Source organism: Heterodontus francisci, chromosome 7 (assembly GCF_036365525.1).
Source record: "Heterodontus francisci isolate sHetFra1 chromosome 7, sHetFra1.hap1, whole genome shotgun sequence".
Taxonomy (NCBI): domain Eukaryota; kingdom Metazoa; phylum Chordata; class Chondrichthyes; order Heterodontiformes; family Heterodontidae; genus Heterodontus; species Heterodontus francisci.
In genome coordinates this window covers 118120881-118148783 of record NC_090377.1, presented here as the reverse complement: position 1 = coordinate 118148783, position 27903 = coordinate 118120881, and the positions used below count along the sequence as shown (strand labels likewise).

The following is a 27903-nucleotide window of genomic DNA, read 5'->3' as shown; positions in this document are numbered from 1 at the left end:
CAACGCACTGTCAAATCAGTCCTGCCACTCCACAGATTGCCTAACATGTCACTTTAAACTTTACAAATTAAGGAAAACCACAGCCAAATTGAACCATCTATAAACCCCCAAATGAGGCTAACCAAACCAGGTGTCTTTAGATCAATAAATTAACTGTTTAATTAGAAAAACTAAATTCTTAAACACTACTAAGATATAAACAATATTTAAAATAGAAAAAATTAGAGTCCTTGCAGATTTACGTTATTGCCAAAGTGGAATCTTCCAACGTGGAACGGTCTAAGGTAGCTTCAAGTCCTCACAGCCGTCGGATGGGGAAAAAAGGCTGTTCAACAGTAGAACAGTCCGCAGTCTCGTTCCAGTTGAAGTGATACTCTTCTTCCAGCAATAAATTCAGCAATTACAGTTCAGTAATTAAAATAATTGATTATTTTCTTTTAAGAAATTAATCTGGCTTGACATCAGAATTCTGAGACTATAATAAGTCGTCGTCGTCTTCTTTGGCCTCCTTGTCTCGGGAGACAATGGGTAAGCGCCTGGAGGTGGTCAGTGGTTTGTGAAACAATGCCTGGAGTGGCTATAAAGGCCAATACTAGAGTGACAGACTCTTCCACAGGTGCTGCAGATAAAATTGGTTGTCGGGGCTGTTATACAGTTGGCTCTCCCCTTGCGCTTCTGTAATAAGTAGGGTTTAAATAAACCAAGGGAGAGCTCTCTGTTCCTTCAGTACATGCTGGCAGAACAGCTGTCTGTGTGTCAACTGTGTTTCAAAAGCCAGTTTTTCAGCGAGTTTCAAACGTCAGTCGGCAACATTGTATTTTTGTCCTTGTTCTCCGCGTGGCTGTTGCCAGGTAACCAGGATGCATTCTTCGAAGCTGGTTGGTTCCCTCTCCGTATGGTTGTATCCAACTGCAACTAAAATGCATCATCTTAGTAATTCCTGAGGTTTGTTTGTTCTTAAAGCCATACTGATTGTTTTACAGCCTTAAAGGCACACCACATATTTCCCGGAAAAGAAAAAAAACTACAGGACCATAACAATAGCTAAGGAAGAAGATCAGTCATGATCTTGTTGTCTGGCGGAGCAGGCTTCAAGGGCTGAATGGCTTGCTCCTGCTCCTGTTTCTTATGACCTCCTTATCTTCTTTTGAGCACATTTTCTGTTTGAGTAGACTGTCCTGTTTACATTTTAGAATATTTTGTATACTGAAAGTCATTTAATGAATTTGCACTACCGACACATTGCATAGGAAATTAAGAGTTGGTGGAAAATATAGGCAGTGGCAGTTTTCTAATATATAGAGCCAGTGGGTGATGCTGCATGTTGTAGAACAAGGGTGTCCAACCTTTTTGCATGAGGGGGCCACATGACCATTTTTGTCCTATATTGGTGGCCAGTGAGAAAATTTCAGATAGATAATGGCATTCAAAATTGATCTTGTTATTAATCGAAGCACCAACTAATGTGCATTTTTGTGAAGACTAATGTATTGACTTACTTTCTTGTCACTATGTTGATCACTGACTTAGTGATATTCCTGGCATTTTTTTTTTACATTAGTAGTCACTCTCTGCCCGCACACTTGATGTAGCGTTGTGGAGTATTCCGGATAGATGTCCATTTGTCAGAAGTGACCTTGATCTCTTTCTCTCCACTCTCTCTCCTCCCTTTCTGTGTCTTTCTCGCCTCCCTCTGTGTCTTTCTCTCCTCCCTCTCCCCCTCTCTGCGTGTCTCTGTCTTCCCCCCCATCTCTATGTGTGGGTCTCTCTCCCCTCTGTCTGTGTGTGTGTGTGTGTGTGTGTGTGTGTGTGTCTCTCTCTCTCTCTCTCTCCCCTCCCCCTCCTCTCTTTCTCTCTTTCTCTCTCTCCCCCCCACCCCCCTCTCTGGGAGTCACTTTCTCTTTCCCCCCCCCCCCCACCCCCTCTTGTCTCTCTCTCCCCCTCTCTCTGTGTCTCTCTGCCTCTCTTTCCCCCCCCCCCCCCCCCCCTCTCTCTGGGTGTCTCTCTGTCTCCCTCCCCCCTCTCTGGTTGTGTCTCTCTCTTTCTCTTCCCCCCTGTCTGGTGTGTCTCTTGCTCCCAGCTCATGGTTCACCGCTCTGTGCCCCTGGCTCGTGATTCGTTGCTCATGGTTCACTGCTGCTTGCTCCCTGAACCATGGGAAAACAGCAGGGGTGGCCAAACCCAGCATGCCTGCGCCACAAACTGCCAATCAGTGCCCGGGCAGCCCGCTGTCAGTCACAGACAGTGATCAATTACACACAAGCATCCACCATCCCTCAGACACAGTGTCATGGTCCTGTAGTTTTTTTTTCTCTGGGGAATATGTGGTGTGTCTTTAAGACTGGAAAAGGAGCCATACTGCTTTAAGAGCCAGCAAGCCTCAGGAGTTAGAGAAAATGCATTTTTGGATGCCGTTGGATACAGCCATTTGGAGACTGCGATTGAAAGGGTGCATTCTCGTTACCTTGGATATAGCCACTAGGACTGAGCATCACGTGATCCATCTGTTACAATTCAATTTTGAACTGCCTTTTTAGTTGAAGACAGTCTGTTCTAACAGAACACAGACAGACAGCTGTTGTTAGTACCTGAAAGAAGAGCTCTCAGGCATTTAAACTGCAGGAAGAAAATTTAGTCTTTCAATTATTAATATATCTCAAATTCTAAAAAAAGTCAAGCCAAACCACAGATATCTGATAATTTAAACTGAAGGAAGGGAAGTTAGACTGTTATAAACTTTTATCCCTCAAAAACTCTCAAGTCAGATTGATTCTATTGCAAATGTTTGCAAGTTGTTAATTGTTGAAATCCATTGCTGAAGACGGAAAGCATCACTTACTGCTGGAATTAGACTACGGACTGTTCTACTGTTGAAGAACCTTTTTCCCCATCAGATGGCCGTGAGGACTTCAAGCAACATTGGACTGTAAATTTGCAAGGATGCTAATTTTTTCTATTTTAAATGTTGTTTATATCTTCATTGTGTTTAAGAATTTAGTTTTTTTAATTAAGCAATTAAGTTGTTGATTCAAAGACACCTGGTTTGGTTAGCCTCATTCGGGGGTTAATAGATGGTACAATTTGGCTCGGTCTTCCTTTAATTTAGAAAGTTTAAACTGGTATGTTATGCAATCTGCGGAGGAACGGTATTGAATTAACAGTGCGTTTCTCCCACCACAATCAGAATCGTATATTTTGATTGGGGGCTTTAACTGGAGCAGTCGGTCGTAACGATGGATCCCGCCTACCCTTCTGCCTGACGTACAGGAGAGCCACAGGTGGACTGCTGTCAGTCACGGCTGACTGGTGAGTCGGGTGGAAACCTTCAGTGGGCCGGATTCTGGCCCGTGGGCTGTATGTTGGACAGCTCTGTTGTAGAATGAATTACAAAATTACCCCTTAAAAATACATGCATTTTTAAAATTTACCTTCAAATCAAGTTTAAGGAAACTCAACTTCCAGCTGGTGGCTTAGGACTCTGACCTTCTATCTTGCAGAAATTGAGATGATCAAACTGGCAGAACAGAAGAAGAAAGCACAAGAGAAGCGCAAAGCCACCCCTGTGGTGGGAGACATGCAGCCATTTGCTGATGCACTGCCGGAACTGACAGATTTGATCAGTGCTAGCAACGTATCCGTGACTAATAAATCTAAGAGGTACTAACTGCCATGATGTTCATTATTTCTATTGTGATTTGCCTTTTACATTCTATTTCACTCACTTTCTAATGTGGTTTGCGTATCTGTATATCCTTTCATAATACAATGTGACATTTATTATTTAGCGAATGCAAATCCCTGGAGCCAAGTGGTAGCCTCCTCATTTGTTGAGTTTAAGGTGATTAGTCTGCACTTAGTCTGTAGAGGGGACACTCCTCAGTAATGTGCAGCATTGTTGCGTCTCTCCACAAATGCATAAGGGATTTGTGCTGAGGCCCCAGTGGTGGAGTATGGCTGCGCAGGGACCCTGATTTGTCTTGGACCTGTTTAGCAAGGACCACTCTCGTCGTGGTAGTTAAAAGCCTGCCATTCGACAGATGGGGTTTGTCACAAGGAACTTGTTAGTGACTTCCCGTGTTTCCCATTCCTTGATCCAAAGGATATCTGCTGGTCGATCTTGCTCAGGAATGGTGCTCCTTATGGGGCGCCGAAGTGGAAGATGGGCAGTAGGTGGATTGAACATGTCATTAAGTGAGGTGCAGCATGGATGGTTTCAACTCGCATGTGGATTTTCGTAAGTCGGTGGATGTGTGGGGGAGTGATGTATGTGAGGACAGGAAGCCAAGGAGGGGGAGTTGAGCGGAGGGTTCCAGTTATGATGCACATTGTTGCATTCTGTTGAGTATCAACAAGATGTGTGTGTCATGATCTATGCCAGACAGGTGCACAGTACTCTGCTGCTGAGTATCATTGGGCAAATGCTGAGGTCTGGAGTGTTGTGGCAGCAGCGCCCCATGTAGTTTCAGCAAGTTTGGTTAATAGGTTGTTTCTGGTTTTGACCTTTGCTGCTGTTTTCTTCAGATGCTCCTGGAAGGGCAGTGTTACATTGGCAACTTCACTCTGCCCCTCACCCCATCTATCTGTGTGTATTTGTCACTGGATTACATAATTAAGGAGGAAGACAAATCATAGGAACAGGAGTAGACCACTAAGTTCCTCGAGCCTGTTCCGCCATTCAGTTGGATCATGGCTCCATCTATGAGCCATCGTTCCATAACCCTTAATACTCTTGCCTGACAAAAATCTATCATTTCCATTTTTAAATTTTCAGTTGATCTACAGCAGCTTTAGGGGAGAGAGAGTTCCAGATTTCCACTACCCTTTGTGTAAAGAAGTGCATCCTGACATCACCCCTGAAAAGCCGAGCTCTAATATTAAGGTTATGTCGTCCCCCGCACGCCCCCCCCAGCCCCGGCTCAGCGCTTCCCCCATCAGAGGCAATAATTTCTCTTTATCTACCCTATCAAATCATTTAATCATCTTAAACACAACAATTAGATCACCCCTTAATCCTCTATGTTCAAGGAAATCAGCCCATCTTAATTCCCCCACGACAGCATCCCAGCGATTCTGAGATGATCCCAAATTTCGGCTTTCACTATTTCACTCTGAAGTCCGTTCCATGTGTTGATCGCTCTTTGCATTAAGAAGTGCCCCCTTGGCTATCCCCACAATGCAATTTAATTTTTGGCTTTTCCATGCTGTTTGCTATCTAGGACACTTCGATGATCTCTCAGATGATTCCTTTCAAAGCTGAAAAGTCAAAGTTTCTCCAGTCTTTCCTCATATCTCAGACCTTTAAGGCCAGAGGTCAACCTGGGCATTCTTCTCCCCACTGTGTTCCATGTTTAGAAGAACCCAGAATTCTCAGAAAAACTGCACAGGGGGAAATTACATGGATCAGACATGAGCAGAGTTACATCAGGGAGAAATTGTGTACAGTGATGGTGAGATTCAAGCAGGAAGAGGTGCTCACAGCACAGATTATTTGTAGGATCCTCACAGTGAAGCACTAGGAAATTGGCTGTATCTTACAACCTATAGCAAAGTAACATGAAAGGAAAAATCTGCCTGGTTTCAGGCTGAAATGGAAAGAAGAGCTGAGGTTTTGAGTGTGGCACAATGAAGATTTTTACTCTGGTTATACATTCTTACAACATTGCCCCCAGTAAGGGTGTGACTTGAGCACGTTTCCAATTTTGGATTAAGCTACATTCTGCTAACATAGCCCTCCTTTTCCACCCCTTTCCTCTGACTCACCCAAGACCAAAAAGTGAGGAATGACATTGGGAAATGCCAAACCTTGGTTTGGGAGATTTATTGTATAAACAATCTTGTACAAGCTTAACGCAGCAAGAATAAGGTCAAAACACTTCAAAGAATAAATGGAATTTCATATAGATTGATTTCTCGTTAATTATTTTTAGAATAGATATTAAATAAAATCCATTCCATCTTTGAGAGTGATACATTGCTTTTCATCTAGTTTAATTGAAGACATTTGTTTCATATGCATGCAGCCAAGGGTTTTAGTCTTAGCTTGCATAATGAGCTGTTCACAAATCTGTTAAACAGGGAACCTCAAGAAAGCTGAATAATCTAACTGGAGAGTGTGGGAAAGAAACTGGTGCTTGCAGTCAGTAGCTGTATTCCTCTGGAGCAGGGTTCTGTTCAGCTTTGCTTGTTGTAGAAGAATTCAGTGTCCTCATTCTTCCATGTTCAAAGGAATTGTGTATGGGCTGTGAGAATCCTGAAGGTCTGCAGTGTTACTCCCATCAGAAAATGGTCTGAGAATAGTAGAGTTGTGTTGGAATGTGCAAATTGTGATGGAATTGTGAAATGTTGGTTATAATCAGTCCAAATGTTTTTATTTTATAAGAGATAGTGAAAAATCAAATTCCAGCTGTGCAAGAGCATTTTTACTAACTCCCTGTCTTAATTTGAAATAAATAGAATTCATGAACTGAAGTGAAATGAATCTTGTAGTCATGGTAACAGAATTTGTAAACCCTTGAAAATTCTGGTTTTGGAGTTTTATTGGACAGCAGCAATGTACTGTTTCATGAATAGATCGCAAACAATGATACCTAGGTGTCATTAGCTCATATTGATGGTGAAACCAAATAACTAATCATCGGTTTGTATCTTTATTTCTATTTTGACTTGCTGTGAGATCACTAGAGAGGCTAGGATCGCTCTCTTTAGAGCAGAACAGGTGAAGTGGAGATTTAATAGAAGTGTTCAAAATTATTTTGATAGAGTAGATTGTAAGACACTGTTGCCACTGTCGCCACTGTCAAGAGGGTCAATAACCAGAGGACACAAATTTAAGGTAATTGGCAAAAGGACCAGGGGGAGCCGAGAAGTTTTTTTTTAACGCAGCAAGTTGATATCTGGAATTCACTGCCAAAAAGAGTGGTGGAAGCAGATTCAAGAGTAACCTTCAGAAGGGAAATGGATATCTACTTCAAAAGGAAATACATGCAGTGTCATGGGGGAAAGTGCAGGGGAGTGAGAGTATTATGGTCAGTTCTGAGCACCACACTTTAAGAAGGTTTTCAAGTCCTTAGGGTGCACAGACTAGAGAAACTAAGGTTGTTATCCTTCGAGTACAGAAGATTATGGGAAGATTTGAGAAAGGTATACAGAATCATGAAGGGTTTTGATAGAGTAAATAAGAAGAAACTGTTTCCAGTGGTAGAAGGATTGGTAACCAGATGACACAGATTGAAGGTAATTGGCAGAAGAACCAGAGGTGACATGAAGGGGAAAGAAATGCAGTTATTTGTTATGAACTGGAATGCACAACTTGAAAGGCTGGTGGAAGCAGATTCAATACTAACTTTCAAGAGGGAATTGTGACCACTTGAAGGAGAAAATAATGCAGGGCTATAGGGAAAGAACAGGGGAGTAGGACTAACTGGTTAGCTCTTCAAAAGACGTAGCACAGACATGATGGCTGAATGGTTTCCTGTGCTGTATGATTCTGTGATATTTAATGTAACATTTTTAATATAAATTTTAGTGGAATTCTAAAATTGGAAGCAAGTCCAACCCATTTCTCTTTCCCACTAGAATCTGTCTTCTGATGGCCAGTCTTAAGCACAACAGTGGTAGTGAAAGCATTTCATCACTTGATGGGTATCTGATGGACAGTAGAATCTGACTGCTGTTGCATGATGCAATAACAATTGAAGAGAATCTGATCGGGAAGGCAGCTGTGAAGGAGGTGCAGCTGTGGCCATGATAAGGTGACAGTGACAGTAACTCCGAGTGAGGCACAGGGGAGGTTACAGCAGCTCTGAAAATGATAGAAGAATACTGCTTACAGTTATGACAATTTGTCATGATTCTAGCAACAAGGCACCTCGGTGCTAAATAGAAAAGCTGTGTAGAAATGCCTTGCTTACCAAATACAATTTTTACTAAACTGAATGATGTACAGGATGTTTATCAATTTAAAAAATTTTTTTTTAACAGTGCAAAAAAGAAACCTGAAACAACACAGTACAGTAAGATGCAGCATGCTCAAAAACGGAAGCTAATGTAAGTGCTACTGTTCCATCAAAAGTTTTCAATGCTCAAGCATCACTTGTACTTCAGAATGGTTTCTGTAAACTCTCTTTAGTTGTAGTGAATACTAATCCATTGTTATGGGAAGGGATGTGGGTGGCTCCCACTTTTCGCCTCCCAACTGATGGCAATCGTGTTTTGTAAAAATTATGCTTTAGCCCCTCAGGGTCTTGAGAGTCAAATAAACAGACAGTGACAGGTTTTCTTGTAGGTTTAAAACAGAGGATTAACTATTTATTGAACAATATTTATTTTCTGAAATGTTCGTAACACGCATTCACTCCTACATGCACTCGAGAAGATAGAAGGTAAAGAGTAAGAGTTCACGGTGTGGTAGATGTTTGTGGTTTATGGTGAATCAGTTGAATCTTCTAAGTAGAACAATCTCTTGTAAAGATACAGGCCTCCTGGTTTATTTGTAGTTTTGAATTGTTGAGGAATTGTAGATCTCAAATTAGAGGTGGTGGTCACTTTCAGTTTGAAGTGTAGAATCAGCAGCAGGCTGCTGCTTCTTGTTTAGGCTGGGTCTTTCCACAGCCCTCCTGTGAGGTTAAGATCTCCCCCCCTCTCTCTCTCCAGAGGGTTGCCTTTTAAGGTCAAAATCCATCACATTAGACTTTTTGTTAGCTGACACATGACCCTCTGCCCTGGTGTGACCACACAATGGACCAGGATGTGGAATGCATGGCCATGCATTAAAGTCTGGACGAGTATAATCCTGTTAGGATGTGGCTACTTCACACCACCTTCATTTCAGAATAACCCATTCAATTCAGGAATGTCTCTTGATGGTTTCAGGATGGGTGTAATTGACACCTCTTAGTCTGGAAAGTAGCCTTTTGTCCTTTTGAGACAACGAGGCAATGTTTGAATACACCGGCCAGCTCATCTGACCGTCGGCCATCTTTGTAACATTGTCCACCCTTTTTTAAAAGGGAAAGTCAATTTTAAAGTGTCCACCTGGAATAATGTTCATATCTTTATGGTTGGAATATGATATGGCATGATTCCATGTAACTCTCAAATATCTGCAGATCTGGTTGGCTTACGTGGAAAGAGCTTGCATTTATGTAATGCTTTTCACAACATCAGGGTGTCCCAGTCATGGAAGTATTTGTGAAGTATAATTACTACAGTAAAGTATAGAGAAATATGGTAACCAATTTGGACACAGCAAAATCCCACCAAGAGCAATGAAATCACGTGTTTTAGTGATGTTGGTTGAGGAATAAACATTGGCCAGGACACCTGGCGAACTCCCTTACTTTTCTCCAGATAGTGTCAGGGAATTTTTTTACATCCACGGCAGCGCAGTGGTTAGCACCGCAGCCTCACAGCTCCAGCGACCCGGGTTCAATTCTGGGTACTGCCTGTGTGGGGTTTGCAAGTTCTCCCTGTGTCTGCGTGGGTTTTCGCCGGGTGCTCCAGTTTCCTCCCACAGCCAAAGACTTGCAGGTTGATAGGTAAATTGGCCATTATAAATTGCCTCTAGTATCGGAATATAGGGATAGGTGGGGATGTGGTAGGAATATGGGATTAATGTAGGATTAGTATAAAATGGGTGGTTGATGGTCGGCACGGACTCGGTGGGCCGAAGGGCCTGTTTCAATGCTGTATCAATAAATAAATAAACAAGCAAGGTAGCATTCCCTCAGTAGTGGACTGGACTGTCAGTCTGGATTTTGTGCTCAAATATGCAGTTAGGCTTCAACCCCGCACCACCCCCCCCCCCCCCCCCCCCCTCCAGACAACCTGGCTGAGATGAGAGCGCTACCACTGACCAACATTGCTGTCTGTACAGCTTCCAATCTGTGAATTATAATAAAACAAAAATAAACCTGGTCTGTGCATTCTGTCTGTACATGGATGATCGTTTCTCCTGCCCAGAACAAAAGTGTTTGGGGTTTGGTTTCTGAGTTATTTCTTTTTGCTTTCTGAAGATTGAGTTTTAATTGAGGAATAAATGAACAGCAGGACTGAACTGAAAATTGATGACTGGCTCACAAATTGAAGGATTCTTAATTCAATAAATGTTTCCCTTCTTCAAAGATGCTGTGTCATGACAAGACCAGTATTTTGCAATTGACTTGAGTTCTCCATTCTCTAAAATGAAACGTAAAAATACAGTGCAATAAGAAAAGGCATTTGACTCTTGATTCTTCCTATAAACTGAGTAGAATTTATACTGCCCCTAAATTATTTAATCTGCTCGGAGCTGTAACCAAGTCTGAAGCATTGGCTTAATTTATTTAAAGGTGGAAGTGATTATTTCTTTGATTTTAATTAGTGATATTGTGCCTTTGAAGTGAAAAGACTGCTTTCTTCTCTCATATAGATTTGAGTGTTGAATGAGGGCCAGCAAAGTGTTTATATCTTTAATGATCATCATGATTGTATTTGTGAGAAGGAACAGACTGATATTGTCAGTTTGAAACAAAACTTTGGAGGCTCCGATACTCTGTAGTCTTCCATTAAGATGGAGGAACCATTACCTCCTTCCTCATACTTGATTGTAAATAAATGTAGATGTTTTTTTCTGTTAAGCACTGTGTGATATTATCCACTGTTTTGACGAGTTTGCATTGTATTACCACACCATTTCAGTGTATAAATTACTGCAAGTGGCGTCATAGTTGGCCTCTCCAGATTGTGTGCTTCTGTGTGTGAAAGAGAGATAAAAATCAGAAATTGTGACGGGGGAAAATAACTATAAGCAAACTTCTGCCAGAGAAAACTCTGTTCTTCCTCCCTGACTACAAAATAAACTAAGCAAAATATTATGGAATATTAAAGCAATATTATTTAATGCTGACCCAATAGTCAGGACCATGTGTGACTGGAGGCACATTGCTTCATGGAATACTTAATCTATACTTATTTCGTTAACTGTTAACCCATTTCATAATCAGATATTTTGGTGGAAGAGCAAATTTAGCTAAGTATTTTATTGGACTTGTCATGGCATTCTGTTCCATGGATCTACTGTTGTGCAGCTGCAGGGATTTTCTAATTTAATTTGCGTTTAATGCTGAATCAATGTTACAGTCTGATAGTGCAGTCACAGTTAAAATGCAGTAGCTCATTTAGAACAAGACCAGAAGCTGTCCCTTTTCCACTTTTGTTGTTGTATAAAGTAATTATCCATTGTGTAAATTTACACCGTTGACAATATTTGTGTATCCTGTGTTGCCTTAAATCCTCATGAAACTCAGTCTCCCAGGAGTTCACAAGCAGTAACAATGACTTGGATTTGTCAATTTAGATAACTTCCCCAGGCTAGTTGCTGAATATCAAAATTGTGTTTTAAACCCCAGATTACCATGAGCAATACCACAGAAAATAGGTAAAACAAACCCGTAGCTGTTTCAGCAGCTGCCTGGATGGCAAAACTTTCATGTCCAGAGGACCAACTAAATCGCGTTACAGATGCGCTGAAGGCACATGATCCCTTTTCGAAACCCAAAAATCCATTTGTGCCGATTATGTTCTCTGACCTCCTGCCAGGTACCAGACAGACAGGCATACTGAACTGTTAGTGCCATAAGGCTTTTCAGTAAGGCTCAAAAACTGAAATTTTAGCTTTATGAAGCATACATTACATGCAATACTACTTAAAGATACACTCAAAAGATAATACGTGGCCACACCTGATGGTTGATTGGTGATTCAAACTTGTTGCAACTCTCAGCTCAGTGTCATACATTTATCTCACTCACTCTTTGACAATCCACTTGTTTCTGTATTAAACAATGGTATAAAAATTAAAATACAACACCATATAAGGAGAACTTAATTGCTTATCCCTTATCTATAACTTCAGTTTCTTTTTTAACGAGCTGTTTTTCCATTGGTGTAACTCCTTTACTTCATTATCTTATCGATGGTTTCTTTCTTGGTAGAATAGCAATTATATGAAACAAATGAAGCCTTAAATTATGAATCGGTCTTTGTTTCTGTATCATTGGAACCAATTAAAGATGACATATGCTTAGATGTTTTCCTTTGCAGAAGTGACTCTCTTCCCACACTGTTCCCTGAAACTTCAGGAATCAGTGTGCGATTGCATGTCGTGAATTAAGCCTCTCATTACTTCATCTAGAAACTGACCATTGCTGCAGGGTCAGTCCTGGTCCAATGGTACTTTAGGTTGACTTTTACTTGCCTGCTTAACAGGCAAAGGCTAAAGGTTAACATTACCACAATAAAAAGAGAAATCAATAGTATATCATTAGTAAACGTAAGGGCATCCTAATTAACCTTTTCTTTACCAGAGGTGTAATATACTTGTTGAATATTGGAACCAAAATTCCTGGCCTGGGCAATTAGCCTGGGCTGAAAGCTCTCCCTGACCCAGTCTACTCTCTGATTGGGCTTTGCACTGGTAATGGCGATTGGAAGAGTGCAGTAGTCAGAAGGCCCCAAAGCTTGAAAAGCAAGCTCTGCATCCAACAAAAAGCATGTACCTGCAGTCACCGTAGATTTTTGAGCTACTCCAAGACAACTGAGAAAAACCTCGGATCTGTAGACATTCTTGGCAAAAGCCCCATCAGCAGCTTTTTGGGTTCCCTCTGTTTTAGTACACAATGATGCAGAGGAAAGTGAGGTGATAGGGCTGGGATTGTCCTCCCACCACCTTATTTCAATGCTAATGCTGTTAGGATCATCCAGAACTCAAACTTAAAGAAAAGGCATATAATTGCATAAAGAGGGGTGGCTGCTCAGAAGATTGGACAGAATATAAAAAACAGCAAAGAATGACTAAAGGCTTGCGAGACAAAGCTAGCTAGAAATATAAAAACAGATAGTAAGAGTTTCTATAGATATTTAAAAAAGAAGAATTAACAAAGTAAATATTGGTCCAAGAAAAAGAGAGTCTGAGGAATTAATAAGGGAAAATAAGGAGATGGCAGATGAATTGAATAGATATTTTAGAGGATACAAGTAATATCCCAGAAATAGCTGTAAATCAGGAAGTGGAACGGAGGGAGGAACTCCGGAAAACTACAAAGATCACCAGGGAAGTGGTGCTGAGTAAATTGTTGGAGCTGTGGGCTGACACTTCATCCTAGGGTCCAAAAAGAAGTGGCTAGTGAGATAGTTGATGTGTGGTTTTAATTTTCCAAAATTCCCTTGATTCGGGCAAGTTTCCATTAGATTGGAAATAGCAAATGTAACTCCTTTATCCAGAAAGGGAGGGAGACAGAAAGCAGGAAACTACAGGCCAGTTAGCTTAACATCTTTCTTGGGGAAAATTTTAGAAGCTATTAAAGACATTATAGTAGGGCACTTAGAAAAATTCAAAATAATCAGGCAGAGTCAACATGGTTTTGTGAAAAGGAAATCATGTTTAATTAATTTATTGCCGTTCTTTAGAGTCATAGAGTTGTACAGCATAGAAACAGGCCCTTCAGCCCATCGTGTCTTTGAAGAAGTAATATGTACAGTGGATAATGGGGAAGCAGTGGTTGTATTGTACTTAGATTTCCAGAAGGCATTTGATAAGGTGCCACGTACCATCCAGGAGAGGAGCGGGCCTGCGGGAAGAACACGGAGCAAGGAGCGGATAAATAGAGCCCGAGGATCGCGGCCTAGAGCACTTACCTTCCGGGAGTAGAGCGGGCCTGCAGGAAGAACATGGAGCGAGGAGTGGATAAATAGAGGCCGAGGATCGCAGCCTAGAGCACTTACCATCCGGGAGAGCAGCAGAGAGGAGTCCAGGCACGCCGGAGTTTGAAAACAAAGTGAGCAGTGACGTCACAGGAAAGCTGCAAGGTGATTGGTTTGTGAGTAACTGCTGTTAGGGAATAACTCAAAATAGCTGAGTTAATACATTACTGTTCAGGTGTGTGTGTAAATAGCTTAATGAGGAACAAGTGAGTAGCTTTTTTTTTGAGTATTTTAATTAGTGAACTTCATTGATTTTTAGTAGGATTATCAGTAGCTTCAAAAGTAAAGGTAAGGACTTTAGATTGTAGTGGGTAGTGTTTGGAGTAGAACAAGGCCCCTAGCATAACTATTATTTTTTAATTAAAGGGAGCAACGAAGTAATCTGAAGGCAAGTCATGGCAGGAGAGCTCGCACCTATGATATGCTGTTCCTGCACTATGTGTGAAATTAGGGACGCTTCCAGTGTCCGGATGACTGTGTGCAGGAAGTGTATCCATCTGCAGCAACTGGCTTACCTGCATTATGGAGCTGGAGCTGGAGCTGTGGATGGATTCACTGTGGAGCATCCGCAATGCTGAGATCGTCGTGGATAGCACGTTTAGCGAGGTGGTCACACTGCAGGCAAATGCTGCAAAAGTAGAAAGGTGACCACCAGGCAGAAGTAGAGGAAGGCAGGGAGTGCAGGAGTCCCCTGTGGCCATCCCACTCTCTAACAGATATACTGCTTTGGATTCTGTTGGGGGAGATGGCTCAGGGGAAAGCAGCAAGAGCTAAGTTCATGGCACCATGGGCGGCTCTGCTGCACAGGAGGGCAGGAAGCAGAGTGGCAGGGCTATCGTGATAGGGGATTCAATCATAAGGGGAACAGACAGGCGTTTCTGCAGCTGCAAAAGAGATTCCAGGGTGGTATGTTGCCTCCCGGTGCTAGGGTCAAGGATGTCTCTGAGCGGCTACAGGGCATTCTGAGGGGGGAGGGCGAGCAGCCAGTTGTCGTGATACATATCGGTACCAATGACATAGGTTTAAAAAAAAAGGATGAGGTCCGACAAGCTTATAGGGAGTTAGGACGTAAATTAAAACTAAGACCTCAAAGGTGGTAATCTCAGGATTACTACCAGTGCCACGTGCTAGTGAGAGCAGAAATAGCAGGATATATCAGATGAATATGTGGCTGGGGAAATGATGTAGATGTAAATGGGGAGATTCAGATTCCTGGGACATTGGGACCGGTTCTAGGGAAGGTGGGACCAGTACAAGCTGGACAGGTTGCATCTGGGCAGGACCGGGACCAATATCCTTGGGGGCGGGGGGGCGATGTTTGCTAGTGCTGTCGGGGAGAGTTTAAACTAGAATGGCAGGGGGATGGGAATCTGAGCAGGGAGACAGGAGGGGGAAACAAGGATAGAAATGAAAGACAGAAAGGTAAGAAGCAAAAGTGGAAGGCAGAGAAAACAAGGGTGATAAACAAATGGGGCCAGAGTGCAAAATAAAGCTAAGATGATTAACAATGTTAACAGTCTAGCGTATCTGCTAGACTGGGTATGCGGAATGTGGTGAGGGAACCAACAAGAGGGAAAAACATACTTGACCTCGTCCTCACCAATCTGCCTGCCGCAGATACATCTGTCCGTGATAGTACTGGTAGGAGTGACCACCGCACAGTCCTTGTGGAGATGAAGTCCCGCCTTGTTCACATTGAGGATACCCTCCATCGTGTTGTGTGGCACTACCACCGTGCTAAATGGGATAGATTTCAAAAAGATAAAGCAAGGCAAAACTGGGCATCCATGAGGCACTGTGGGCCATCAGCAGCAGCAGAATTGTACTCAACCACAATCTGTAACCTCATGGCCCGGCATATCCCCCACTCTACCATTACCATCAAGCCAGGGGACCAACTGTGGTTCAATGAAGAGTGCAGGAGGGCATGCCAGGAGCAGCACCAGGCACACCTCAAAATGAGGTGTCAACCTGGTGAAGCTACAACACAGGACTATCTGCGTGCCAAACTGCGTAAGCAGCATGCGATAGACAGAGCTAAGCGATCCCATAACCAACGGATCAGATCTAAGCTCTGCAGTCAGATTAGAGATACAGCACTGAAACAGGCCCTTCGGCCCACCGAGTCCGTGCCGAACATCAACCACCCATTTATACTAATCCTACACTAATCCCATATTCCTACCAAACATCCCCACCTGTCCCTATATTTCCCTACCACCTACCTATACTAGTGACAATTTATAATGGCCAATTTACCTATCAACCTGCAAGTCTTTTGGCTTGTGGGAGGAAACCGGAGCACCCGGAGAAAACCCACGCAGACACAGGGAGAACTTGCAAACTCCACACAGGCAGTCCCCGGAATCGAACCCGGGTCCCTGGAGCTGTGAGGCTGCGGTGCTAACCACTGCGCCACTGTGCCGCCCTACATCCAGCCGTGAATGGTGGTGGACAATTAAACAGCTAACTGGAGGAGGTGGCTCCACAAATATCCCCATCCTCAATGATGGGGGAGCCCAGCAAATCAGTGTGAAAGATAAGGCTGAAGCATTTGCAACAATCTTCAGCCAGAAGTGCCGAGTTGATGATCCATCTTGGCCTCCTCCTGAAGTCCCCAGCATCACAGATGCCAGACTTCAGCCAATTCGATTCACTCTGCGTGATATCAAGAAACGACAGAAGGCACTGGATACTGCAAAAGCTATGGGCCCTAACAATATTCCGGCAATAGTACTGAAGACCTGTGCTCCAGAACTTGCCGCGCCCCTAGCCAAGCTGTTCCAGTACAGCTACAACACTGGCATCTACCCGGCAATGTGGAAAATTGCCCAGGTATGTCCTGTACACAAAAAGCAGGACACGTCCAACCCAGCCAATTACCGCCCCATCAGCCTACTCTCAATCATCAGTAAAGTGATGGAAGGCGTCATGAACAGTGCCATCAAGCGGCACTTGCTTAGCAATAACCTGCTCAGCGATGCTCAGTTTGGGTTCCGCCAGGTCCACTCAGCTCCTGACCTCATTACAGCCTTGGTTCAAACATGGACAAAAGAGTCAAACCCAAGAGGTGAGGTGAGAGTGACTGCCCTTGACCTCAAGGCAGCATTTGACCGAGTATGGCATCAAGGAGCCCTAGCAAAACTGAGGTCAATGGGAATCAGGGAAAACCCTCCGCTGGCTGGAGTCGTACCTAGCACATAGGAAGATGGTTGTAGTTGTTGGAGGGCAATCATCTCAGCTCCAGGACATCACTGCAGGAGTTCCTCAGGGTAGTGTCCTAGGCCCAACCATCTTCAGCTGCTTCATCAATGACCTTCCTTCAATCATAAGGTCAGAAGTGGGGATGTTCGCTGATGATTGCACAATTTTCAGCACCATTCGTGACTCCTCAGATACTGAAGCAGTCCGTGTAGAAATGCAGCAAGACTTGGAAAATATCCAGGCTTGGGCTGATAAGTGGCAAGTAACATTCGCGCCACACAAGTGCCAGGCAATGACCATCTCCAACAAGAGAGAAGCTAACCATCTCCCCTTGACATTCAACGGCATTACCATCGCTGAATCCCCCACTATCAACATCCATTGACCAGAAACTGAACTGGAGTCGCCACATAAATACCGTGGCTGCAAGAGCAGGTCAGAGGCTAGGAATCCTGCGGCGAGTAACTCACCTCCTGACTCCCAAAGCCTGTCCACCATCTACAAGGCACAAGTCAGGAATGTGATGGAATACTCTCCACTTGCCTGGATGGGTGCAGCTCCAACAACACTCAAGAAGCTTGACACCATCCAGGACAAAGCAGCCCGCTTGATTGGCACCCCATCTACAAACATTCACTCCCTCCACCACCGACGCACAGTGGCAGCAGTGTGTACCATCTACAAAATGCACTGCAGCAATGCACCAAGGCTCCTTAGACAGCTCCTTTCAAACCCACGACCTCTACCAACTAGAAGGACAAGGGCAGCAAATGCATGAGAACACCACCACCTGCAAGTTCCCCTCACAGTCACACACCATCCTGACTTGGAACTATATCGCCGTTCCTTCACTGTTGCTTCCTAACAGCACTGCGGATATACTACCCCAAATGGACTGCAGCGGTTCAAGAAGGCAGCTCAGCACCACCTTCTCAAGGGTAATTAGGGATGGGCAATAAATGCTGGCCTGGCCAGCGACGACCACATCCCATGAATGAATTTTTAAAAATTCATCAGCTGAAGGGGTGCGGTTGGTGGTAATCAGGAGGAGGTTTCCTTGCCCATGTTTGACCCGATGCCATGAGATTTCATGGCGTCTGGAGTTGATGTTAAGGAGTCTCAGGGCAACTCCGTCCCGGCTGCATACCACTGTCCTGCCACCTCTTAATTTTCTAAACAAAAAAAGGATAAGACAAAATGCGAAGTTATTTATTTCCTAAAATAGTGTATACAGTAAACTATTGTCAGCTACAGTTTCATGATTTTTGATTCAAGCTAGTTGATTGTATATTACAAAAACCTGGAGAAGAATTCAGCTCGGCTGTGAATGGAATGCAAATGTGGCTATTAGTTTTACTATATTTTAGGATCTTGTCAGCACATAAACATTGTTTGTGAGCATCCATGGCAAATGCCTCAATTATTATAACTGCATTGATTGTTTTCAATCTCCCTAGATTTACATCTGCCAAGATGAATTGGTATGAAAGCAAATATCCAAAATTATTTCAGTGCTATCTGTCGCATTTACGTTAGTTGCAGACCAAGCCTTGTCTAGTTTTCGTGCCCACTTGCATTTTTGCTGTCAAACCAATTCACTCTAGGTAGTTGGTGTGCCATTAATCCTTGGTATTTTCTTTTTTAGAAGATACAGATGTGATGTGACGTGGCTCTTAAAAGTACTAGTATTTTATTTAGATAGGCTACATCTTGTCTACTAACAGTTATATTTAGAAAGGTGTCAGCAGGGACTGTATGGCAGAACTCTTGCCTCTGAGTCAGAAGGTTGTGAGTTCAGATACCACTCCAGAAGCTTGGGCACATAATCTAGACCGACACTCCAGTGCAGTACTGAGGGAGTGCTGCACTGTCTGAGAGGCCGTCTTTCAGATGAGATGTTAAACTGAGGTCCTGTCTCCACTCGCGGGTGAACATAAAATATCTCTGTACTACTTTGAAGAAGAGCAGGAAAGTTCTCCCAGTGCCCTGACCAATATTTATCCCTCAACCAACATCACAGACAGATTATAAGGTCATTATCACATCATGGGATTTTCCTGTAACTCTGCTGTACAAATTGGCTGCCACATTTCCTAAATTACACCAGGAACCACACTTCAGAAATACATTATTGGCTGTAATTCCTGAGAAAGGCACTATATAAGTGCAAGTCTTTGCTTTATGAAGAAATCCAGTATATTTATTTTTCATAAATTACATCTGACATCTTTTCATTTTAGTGTATCATCTTTCTGCTCTTGCATTGAATACTGATGGTAGCAATTGTCTTTTTGAACATTTTTCCCTCCATTGAGATTACCCTTGCAGGTTTGCAGTTTCCTGGTTGCTGTTTTCATTTATTTTGAGTGTCAGGACTACTGTTTTGCTGTGCATTCCTCTGGTATCTTAACTGCCATCTTAAGCCATTATCCCATCAGTTGTTGCCTGAACATGGCTGTTCCCAAAAGAAACTGCACTAAGCAGAAATAAAGTGCTCAAAGTTTAAGTGATGACTGTTACCTAACTCAGTACTTATGATGGCTTCCCATGGGTGCTGTACCACCCAAAAGTGACGCACATTATGCCTCAATAGTAAGAATGTGTGCACAGGTTGTTGCACTTAAATTGGTACACCTGATATCAGGAAGTTTCTTTCTCATTTGCTCCCAAGTTGTTGCTTTGTGCAACCTCCATCTGAAGAACTTGGACGTCGATTTTAATGTGTGGCTGGCTTTGGGCTTCAAAGATAGCCTTCGCTGTACCTGCAACAGCAGGACTGCCTCGGTGTTCATGATGACTGGGGGAATTTTCCACACATTGCTGCTTCCAACAACAACAACAACTTCTATTAAAACAGCACTGTACACACAGAACAGCAGCTTGTATTTATACAGCACATTTAATATATTAAAAGGCCCAAGAAAAATATGACACGGAGCCACATAAGGAAATATTAGGGCACATGACCAAAAGCTTGGTCAAAGAGGTAGGCTTTAAAGAGCATTTTGAAAGAAGAGAGAGAGAGGTGGAGAGGTTTTGGGAGGGAATTCCAGAGCTTAGAGCCTCGGCAATGGAAGGCACGGCCACCAATGGTAGAGCAGTTAAAATCGGGGATTGGGTTGCTCGAGAGGCCAGAGTTAGGGGAGCACAGAGGTTGCAGAGGAATCCTTCTAAGGCTAGTTGGTGTAACTGCGCTGAAAGCAGACATTTGCCACAGCCTTAAAATTCAAAAAAAGTTGTGGCCACTGAAGCGCTGAATTTCTCTCCTCCCGTTCAGTTGCATTGGCTCCTGCACATTGAAAATTGGATGGAGGAGGTGACCTTGCAAGGCTTGATTGAGGCCCAGCCCCATTTGCCTGACATTGCAAGTTTGGGGCTTCAGTTTATCAACAAACACAAGTTGTGGATATCCTCCAATTAAGAGATGGCAATCAAATTAGTGAAACAAGAAAATTGGTTTAACATTAGCTGCAGGTGTTATAGGAAATGGGAGTTGAACAAAACCAATCCATCAGCTTTTTATCTGCCTCATGCTGATTGTACTGGCATCAGTGGCCATAGCTGATAGTGAAAACAGTCTGCTGCTGGAGGACTGCAAATTGGTGACTGCCAGTTTAAACCACATAATGCAACTATTACCTTGATACTCATGTACTGGTACTATACATATTTCCGAGAAATTTATGATGCTTGCACTGGAGGTTTGTTAATTATCAAGACATCGAGCTTGTGGTTTTAAGAATTATTTGTTAACAAAAGTGGTATTGGCCACTTCCTGATCATATACACAATCAGTACTGAGGATGCCAGACTATCTAATCAACAAAATTGCAATGAAAGTCATTATGTTGTGCAACAGTTTAAGTGTTTTCCATTTTTGGGTTGTACTTTCTGGGTGGTTGTTATGGTTGCGAAGGGATGTTGGGTTATGTTTACTGTTAACTGGATGGCCTTTAGACTTTCCCTTTGCCTATGTGCTGACAATGCATTTGCTTGATTTTCAGAGAGGAAGAAGTCGCCACTTTCAAAGCTACGATTAACGACGCTGCATTTAAGACAAACCCTCTTGCAGTAATCGGTGAACATCTTCTCAAGCGAATGAAGCAAGAGGATGAAGAACTGAAGTAAGACCTGAAACTGCACCACAAGCCGATCTAGAAAATACCCAGATTTTAACCAGTGAACAGTTTTGAATGATCAGGAAATACTGAACTGATACAAATATTTTCTCCTGACCATGTTTGGTAGAAAATGCTGGCTGTCTACATTTACTGTGTGGTATCCCTTATGGCAAAGCTGAACTTTCTCTCACTGTCTATAGCTAATAGAAACCAAAGATGGGGCAGAATCACCTTTCAAATGAAGAGACATTGGGGACAGGCAATAGGAATAAAGAGCCGTGCTGTTATCTATTGCAAGAATAATTTTAGCATTTTATAAAATGTTTCTCAAAATAATAAAGTTTAGCTGAATCCCACAGCTTCTTGTTGCTTCAGTTGCCTATTTCTACAATTATAGATTTCTGATTCTTTGTTTCACACACAAAATTATCTGGTCACATGGATTTACAAGGCTAATGGTGCAGATTTTCTTTATGCTGTTACTGAAAATATGCTGATACCAAGGTTTGCTTTTTTTCATCTTTATATGCTGACACCTTACCTGTTGTCTACCTGTAAAACATATTTTAATGCAGTGCTGTGGCTCATGCGTTTCAGTGCCAGTGTATAGTTTAAACAGAGTAATTAACTGGTTCTCTGTTTTTATTAGAGGAATCCAGGCATATTACTAAACCACTCCAGTCGCAGTTCATAGATACCCTGGTGGTGATAAGGCTACCTTGAATCAGAGTAGCTACTGGCTGTTCCTAATTTTGGGAGGATGGAAACTTTAGATGGTGACATTGCAAATGCTGGTCTTCTTTTTTTCTTTCTTTTGGGCCTCCTTATCTCGAGAGACAATGGATACGCGCCTGGAGGTGGTCAGTGGTTTGTGAAGCAGCGCCTGGAGTGGCTATAAAGGCCAATTCTGGAGTGACAGGCTCTTCCACAGGTGCTGCAGAGAAATTTGTTTGTTGGGGCTGTTGCACAGTTGGCTCTCCCCTTGCGCCTCTGTCTTTTTTCCTGCCAACTACTAAGTCTCTTCGACTCGCCACAATTTAGCCCTGTCTTTATGGCTGCCCGCCAGCTCTGGCGAATGCTGGCAACTGACTCCCACGACTTGTGATCAATGTCACACGATTTCATGTCGCGTTTGCAGACGTCTTTATAACGGAGACATGGACGGCCGGTGGGTCTGATACCAGTGGCGAGCTCGCTGTACAATGTGTCTTTGGGGATCCTGCCATCTTCCATGCGGCTCACATGGCCAAGCCATCTCAAGCGCCGCTGACTCAGTAGTGTGTATAAGCTGGGGGTGTTGGCCGCTTCAAGGACTTCTGTGTTGGAGATATAGTCCTGCCACCTGATGCCAAGTATTCTCCGAAGGCAGCGAAGATGGAATGAATTGAGACGTCGCTCTTGGCTGGCATACGTTGTCCAGGCCTCGCTGCCGTAGAGCAAGGTACTGAGGACACAGGCCTGATACACTCGGACTTTTGTGTTCCGTGTCAGTGCGCCATTTTCCCACACTCTCTTGGCCAGTCTGAACATAGCAGTGGAAGCCTTACCCATGCGCTTGTTGATTTCTGCATCTAGAGACAGGTTACTGGTGATAGTTGAGCCTAGGTAGGTGAACTCTTGAACCACTTCCAGAGCGTGGTCGCCAATATTGATGGATGGAGCATTTCTGACATCCTGCCCCATGATGTTCGTTTTCTTGAGGCTGATGGTTAGGCCAAATTCATTGCAGGCAGACGCAAACCTGTCGATGAGACTCTGCAGGCATTCTTCAGTGTGAGATGTTAAAGCAGCATCGTCAGCAAAGAGGAGTTCTCTGATGAGGACTTTCCGTACTTTGGACTTCGCTCTTAGACGGGCAAGGTTGAACAACCTGCCCCCTGATCTTGTGTGGAGGAAAATTCCTTCTTCAGAGGATTTGAACGCATGTGAAAGCAGCAGGGAGAAGAAAATCCCAAAAAGTGTGGGTGCGAGAACACAGCCCTGTTTCACACCACTCAGGATAGGAAAGGGCTCTGATGAGGAGCCACCATGTTGAATTGTGCCTTTCATATTGTCATGGAATGAGGTGATGATACTTAGTAGCTTTGGTGGACATCCGATCTTTTCTAGTAGTCTGAAGAGACCACGTCTGCTTACGAGGTCAAAGGCTTTGGTGAGATCAATGAAAGCAATGTAGAGGGGCATCTGTTGTTCACGGCATTTCTCCTGTATCTGACGAAGGGAGAACAGCATGTCAATAGTCGATCTCTCTGCACGAAAGCCACACTGTGCCTCAGGGTAGACGCGCTCGGCCAGCTTCTGGAGCCTGTTCAGAGCGACTCGAGCAAAGACTTTCCCCACTATGCTGAGCAGGGAGATTCCACGGTAGTTGTTGCAGTCACCGCGGTCACCTTTGTTTTTATAGAGGGTGATGATGTTGGCATCGCGCATGTCCTGGGGTACTGCTCCCTCGTCCCAGCACAGGCATAGCAGTTCATGTAGTGCTGAGAGTATAGCAGGCTTGGCACTCTTGATTATTTCAGGGGTAATGCTGTCCTTCCCAGGGGCTTTTCCGCTGGCTAGGGAATCAATGGCATCACTGAGTTGGAAATGCTGGTCTACCATCATGCATACTCGTTTGGTCTTTGCTCCAGCTCCTGATAGTAACTGGGAAGGGGGAAATGGAATGCCATCTACTGCTGTTCCTATCACTGTTGCCAAGTAGAATATCTCATTCCTGCAGGCTAGCATTGATGACAATTACTATCAGTTGGACAACTGCCCTGTGGCATGAGTGCACCGAAAGAGTCTCATTTTTTTCTAACTTTATTTTAAAGTCTAGAAGTATCTATGCAGCTGAGCAGTTAATCATAGAAAACATATCGCACAGAGGAGGCCATACAGCCCATCGTTCCTGTGCTATCCAATGAGTCCCACTGCCTGCTCTTTCCCCACAGCCCCGCAAATTTCTCCTTTTCATCTTTTAATCATATGCATAAGCATGCAAGGTACTGAAATTAAAGTAATGTAGGAGCCTTGATGCTTCATGGTGTAGTGTGCTGTTTGTCTAATCTGAGTAACAATGGGAGGACATGAGCACACCCCAGAGGTATCTTCTGCAGTTTGGCTCTACTGTCAATCATGGGTGCTGAAAGGAGATGAGCATCTTCTCTGGAGGACAGCAAGAACAAGCAGCAGATTTGTCACAGGTTTGAATGTTCTGTCAGAAATGTATCACTGAGTCCTGGGAACAGGCCACCAATTCCCCTTAGCCTGGGAGTGGATCATTACAAAGGGACCAAAAGAAGGAATTGGCAAGAATGGAAAGGAAACACAATATAATTTTGAGCGTCTTCACCACGTGGGTTATCACAGTAAGCATGATTCATTCAAAACCACAGGTGTGCAGTATGGTTTGGAAATCACATGAAAATACTTTGGATCTCTGGAGTTACATCTGCTTGAAAGCATTAAGTACCAAATAGCAGGTTGGGTAGAGGGGAGTAAGAGAGATAATCAGGGTAATTGTAACCTTTTTCATCCAGCGTGTAACTGGATCACTTGGCTACACTTTTATATTTGTCGGATTTTACTTGCCTTAAAATCAGTGGAAAGTAAAATTGGGCGGGGTTTAGAATGGATGGCCAATCCAATCCCTTCAGTTTCCCGTCAAATGGACTCAGTTGCAATTATCCCCAATGTGTAAGATTTGTAGTGAAAAGGAGGAAGAGTGGTAATGTAGAAAAGGGTTATTTATTCATTCTGCTATTCTACCAGTGGTATGTGAATTACAACCAATTGGAGGTGCTCCCAATTTTACCAACTAAAATGAGAAGCTTTACTCTGGCACTGTCAGGTGCTTTGTGTTATAAAATACTCTCCCTTCTGGAAGGAACGTCAAAAGGGGTGAAAGTTGAAGCTTTTCGTTCTGTTGATCATGTAGAGCCGCATGAAGTACTGAAATTTTCAAGTTGAGAGTAATTGCCATCAAGTACAAAATGCTGTAAAGTACAATTATAACCGTGTGTCCCTACGAACAGTTACTGCCCATGCCTATGTCACTAAGGGTGAGGTATCCACCTCGACCTTTGTTAGTAGTTGAGTTGAACACACATTCTCTGGAGGCGACAATGAAGACAGTTTGTCAGTGGTTATAGAACTGTTTGTGGGAGACCAGTCATAAAAACAAATCTATCATTTTGCATGAAATTATATCGAGGTTTGATTTTTAAAAATTTTTTTTAATTTTTTTCATTTAGAGATACAGCACTGAAACGGGCCCTTCGGCCCACTGAGTCTGTGCCGACCATCAATCACCCATTTATACTAATCCTACATTAATCCCATATTCCTACCACATCCCCTCAATTCCCCTACCACCTACCTACACTAGAGGCAATTTACAATGGCCAATTTACCTGTCAACCTGCAAGTCTTTGGCTGTGGGAGGAAACCCACACGGTCACAGGGAAAATTTGCAAACTGCGCATAGGCAGTACCCAGAATCGAACCCGGGTCACTATAATGATGCTGTAATTCCACTTACCATTACATACTTCTATTGAGAACAAAATACTGTTTTTCCTTGAGGCTTTAACACCCGACGGGGGAAAAAGAAAGAAAAAAGGTCATGCGCCATTACAGCCAAGTTTAATTTAATAATGCTACCTGTCAGATGGCAGATATTAGGTTGTATAATACATCGCATTATGTTCCCATGGTGACCAAGGAACACCTGGCAAAGTTAAATCCAATTTTGCATTTGTAATGGCACCTCTTGGGTTAATATCCAAAAGGTTCTTTTTTGACACTATTCCTCAGGCAGCATTCATGCATTCCCAAAGCATTTCTGTTTTTGATCTGACAGTTCAAGCTGACATCACTTTGATATGGTTGTAATTTAAGTTGGCTTTAATATTTTGTGTCAGAGTTTCCTCCCTCTAGTTTTTGTACTATTTTTAGTACAGTTGACTGAATGAGGAGCAAGGTCAAAAAATTCTCTCAACTGGTGCTGATTTAATTTCAGATCACTTGAGTTGAGATATAAATGTAGCCTTGATCCAGTTACAGAGCATGACTGCTTATTTTTTGGGGGGATATTTTGTGGTTGCCGAAGTGGGTAATGTGATTGTTGGGGAATTGAACACTTTGTTAGTACCCTGTGTTGTATCTAAAGTGGAGGTAAAGTTTCCTCAACTTTGACTGTTAATGTGCCTTAAACCGAGCTGAGAAAAATACCCCAAGTTCTTTTTTCACACTTGTCCTTATTTCTTGTGCCAAATTGTGGTTATTTTTAGCCTGTGTCACGAGATTTGGGGATGCATTTAGACATTGCTTCAAATGAGAATGAATTGTTGCTGATTCTGTTTTGGGTTTGGGGCACAAAGTACATTGGCCGGTTGTCCTGAAATCCAATCTTGCTTCCTGGGTTTCAAATTAGTCTGAAACCTATTAATGTTATCACTTTAAAAAAAAAACACATTATCTCGTAATTATCAACATTTCTGTTTGTGATGCCTTGCTGTGCACAAAATGGCTGCAGCATTTCCTACATTACAACAGTGACTGCACTTCACAACTACTTCACTGGCTGTGAGGCACTTTGGGACATCATGAGCTCGTAAAAAGCACTATATAAATGCAATTTTTTTCTTTCTTGTAATTTTAATGGCATGTGAAAGAAAGAGACTTGCATTTCTATAGCACCTTTGGTGGCCTTAAGACATCCCAAAGAATTTTACAGCCAATGAAGTACTTTCAAAGTGTAGTCACTATTGTAATGTTGGAAAAGTGGCAGCCAATTTGTGTACTGCAAGGTCCCACAATCAGCAATTAAATAAATGACCAGATTGGTTGTTTTAGGTGTTGATTTGGTCACGACACCAGGGATAATTCCCTATTCTTCTACGAAGAGTGTCGTGGGATAGGGCAGACGGAGCCTCGGTTTAATGTCCAAACTGTTTGAATTTTATTTTTGTGTCCTGTGTAGCCTTTTAACCCCTCCTAGTGGGAGAAATGATGAGAGCATCTTTTGATTTGTGATGTGTGGAGAAACAGTTGTCTGACCTGCAACAGTATTCGAGTATCTTTTTATTACTCCACATGAGTTTATGTATCTTGCCTTTGTGCTTGTGTTGAGGTAGTCTGACCTTTCTCACTCCTCAGCTCAATTATTGTATTACTGTCTCAGTTCTATAGAGTATCTAAAGGTGTAGCCTTGCATAGTATACATAGTTTTAAAGTGGAGCAAAATAAGCTGTTTGAATGTGATCTTTTAAAACCAGTATTTCCCTGAGGGAAAGTGCAACTATGTTTTTTTTCACTGAGCTGTTAACTAATTTGTGAAAAGTTATAGTTATCTAATACTATTCATTTATTTCTCAATTATTTGTGTGTGAATTACATCAATGACAGCATAGATCAATTTGTAAGGAAATTGTAAACTCCTATTTCACACTGGTTTCTTAAACAACCTCAGTTTATTTTTCCAAATTTGTGTGTGGCTGATGTGTTTGTTGGGAATAATTCTTCCTCATTACAAAATATCACCGTGTACAAAAGGTGCAAACCTAGGTTACTAATGGCAGAATAACAATGAGGAGATTGAGTTGGTGTCAGGATGTCACCCTGCAGTGCTCTTTACTGTGAGGTTCCTACAGTGCTTCCTATGGGCTAATTTTTGGCTCTTCTGCCAGCTAAAAGTTCAAACCGGCTGCAACCCCATGCCAGAAAAGTTCCTCTTGGTCTTTTGCGTCAATCTTTAGAATCTTTTCCAACTGACTTCATCTTCTGTGCTGAGAATTTTTCTCATTGTAATATGATCTACAGGACTTTGAGTGTTATTTACTTAATATATCCT

General features: G+C 42.8%; 1 protein-coding gene across 1 annotated transcript in view; it reads left to right on the top strand.

Moving 5' to 3' along the window:
• The window catches only part of slx9 (SLX9 ribosome biogenesis factor), a 149693-nt gene extending 128270 nt beyond the window's left edge, over positions 1-21423 (top strand). Inside the window, exons 4-6 of the mRNA XM_068036001.1 lie at positions 3498-3657; positions 7981-8046; positions 20949-21423. Of these exons, the coding sequence (XP_067892102.1) occupies positions 3498-3657; positions 7981-8046; positions 20949-21072 (350 nt within the window). The 3' untranslated portion in view covers positions 21073-21423. The remainder of the gene's footprint in view (positions 1-3497; positions 3658-7980; positions 8047-20948) is intronic.
• The last annotated feature ends 6480 nt before the right edge of the window (positions 21424-27903 follow it).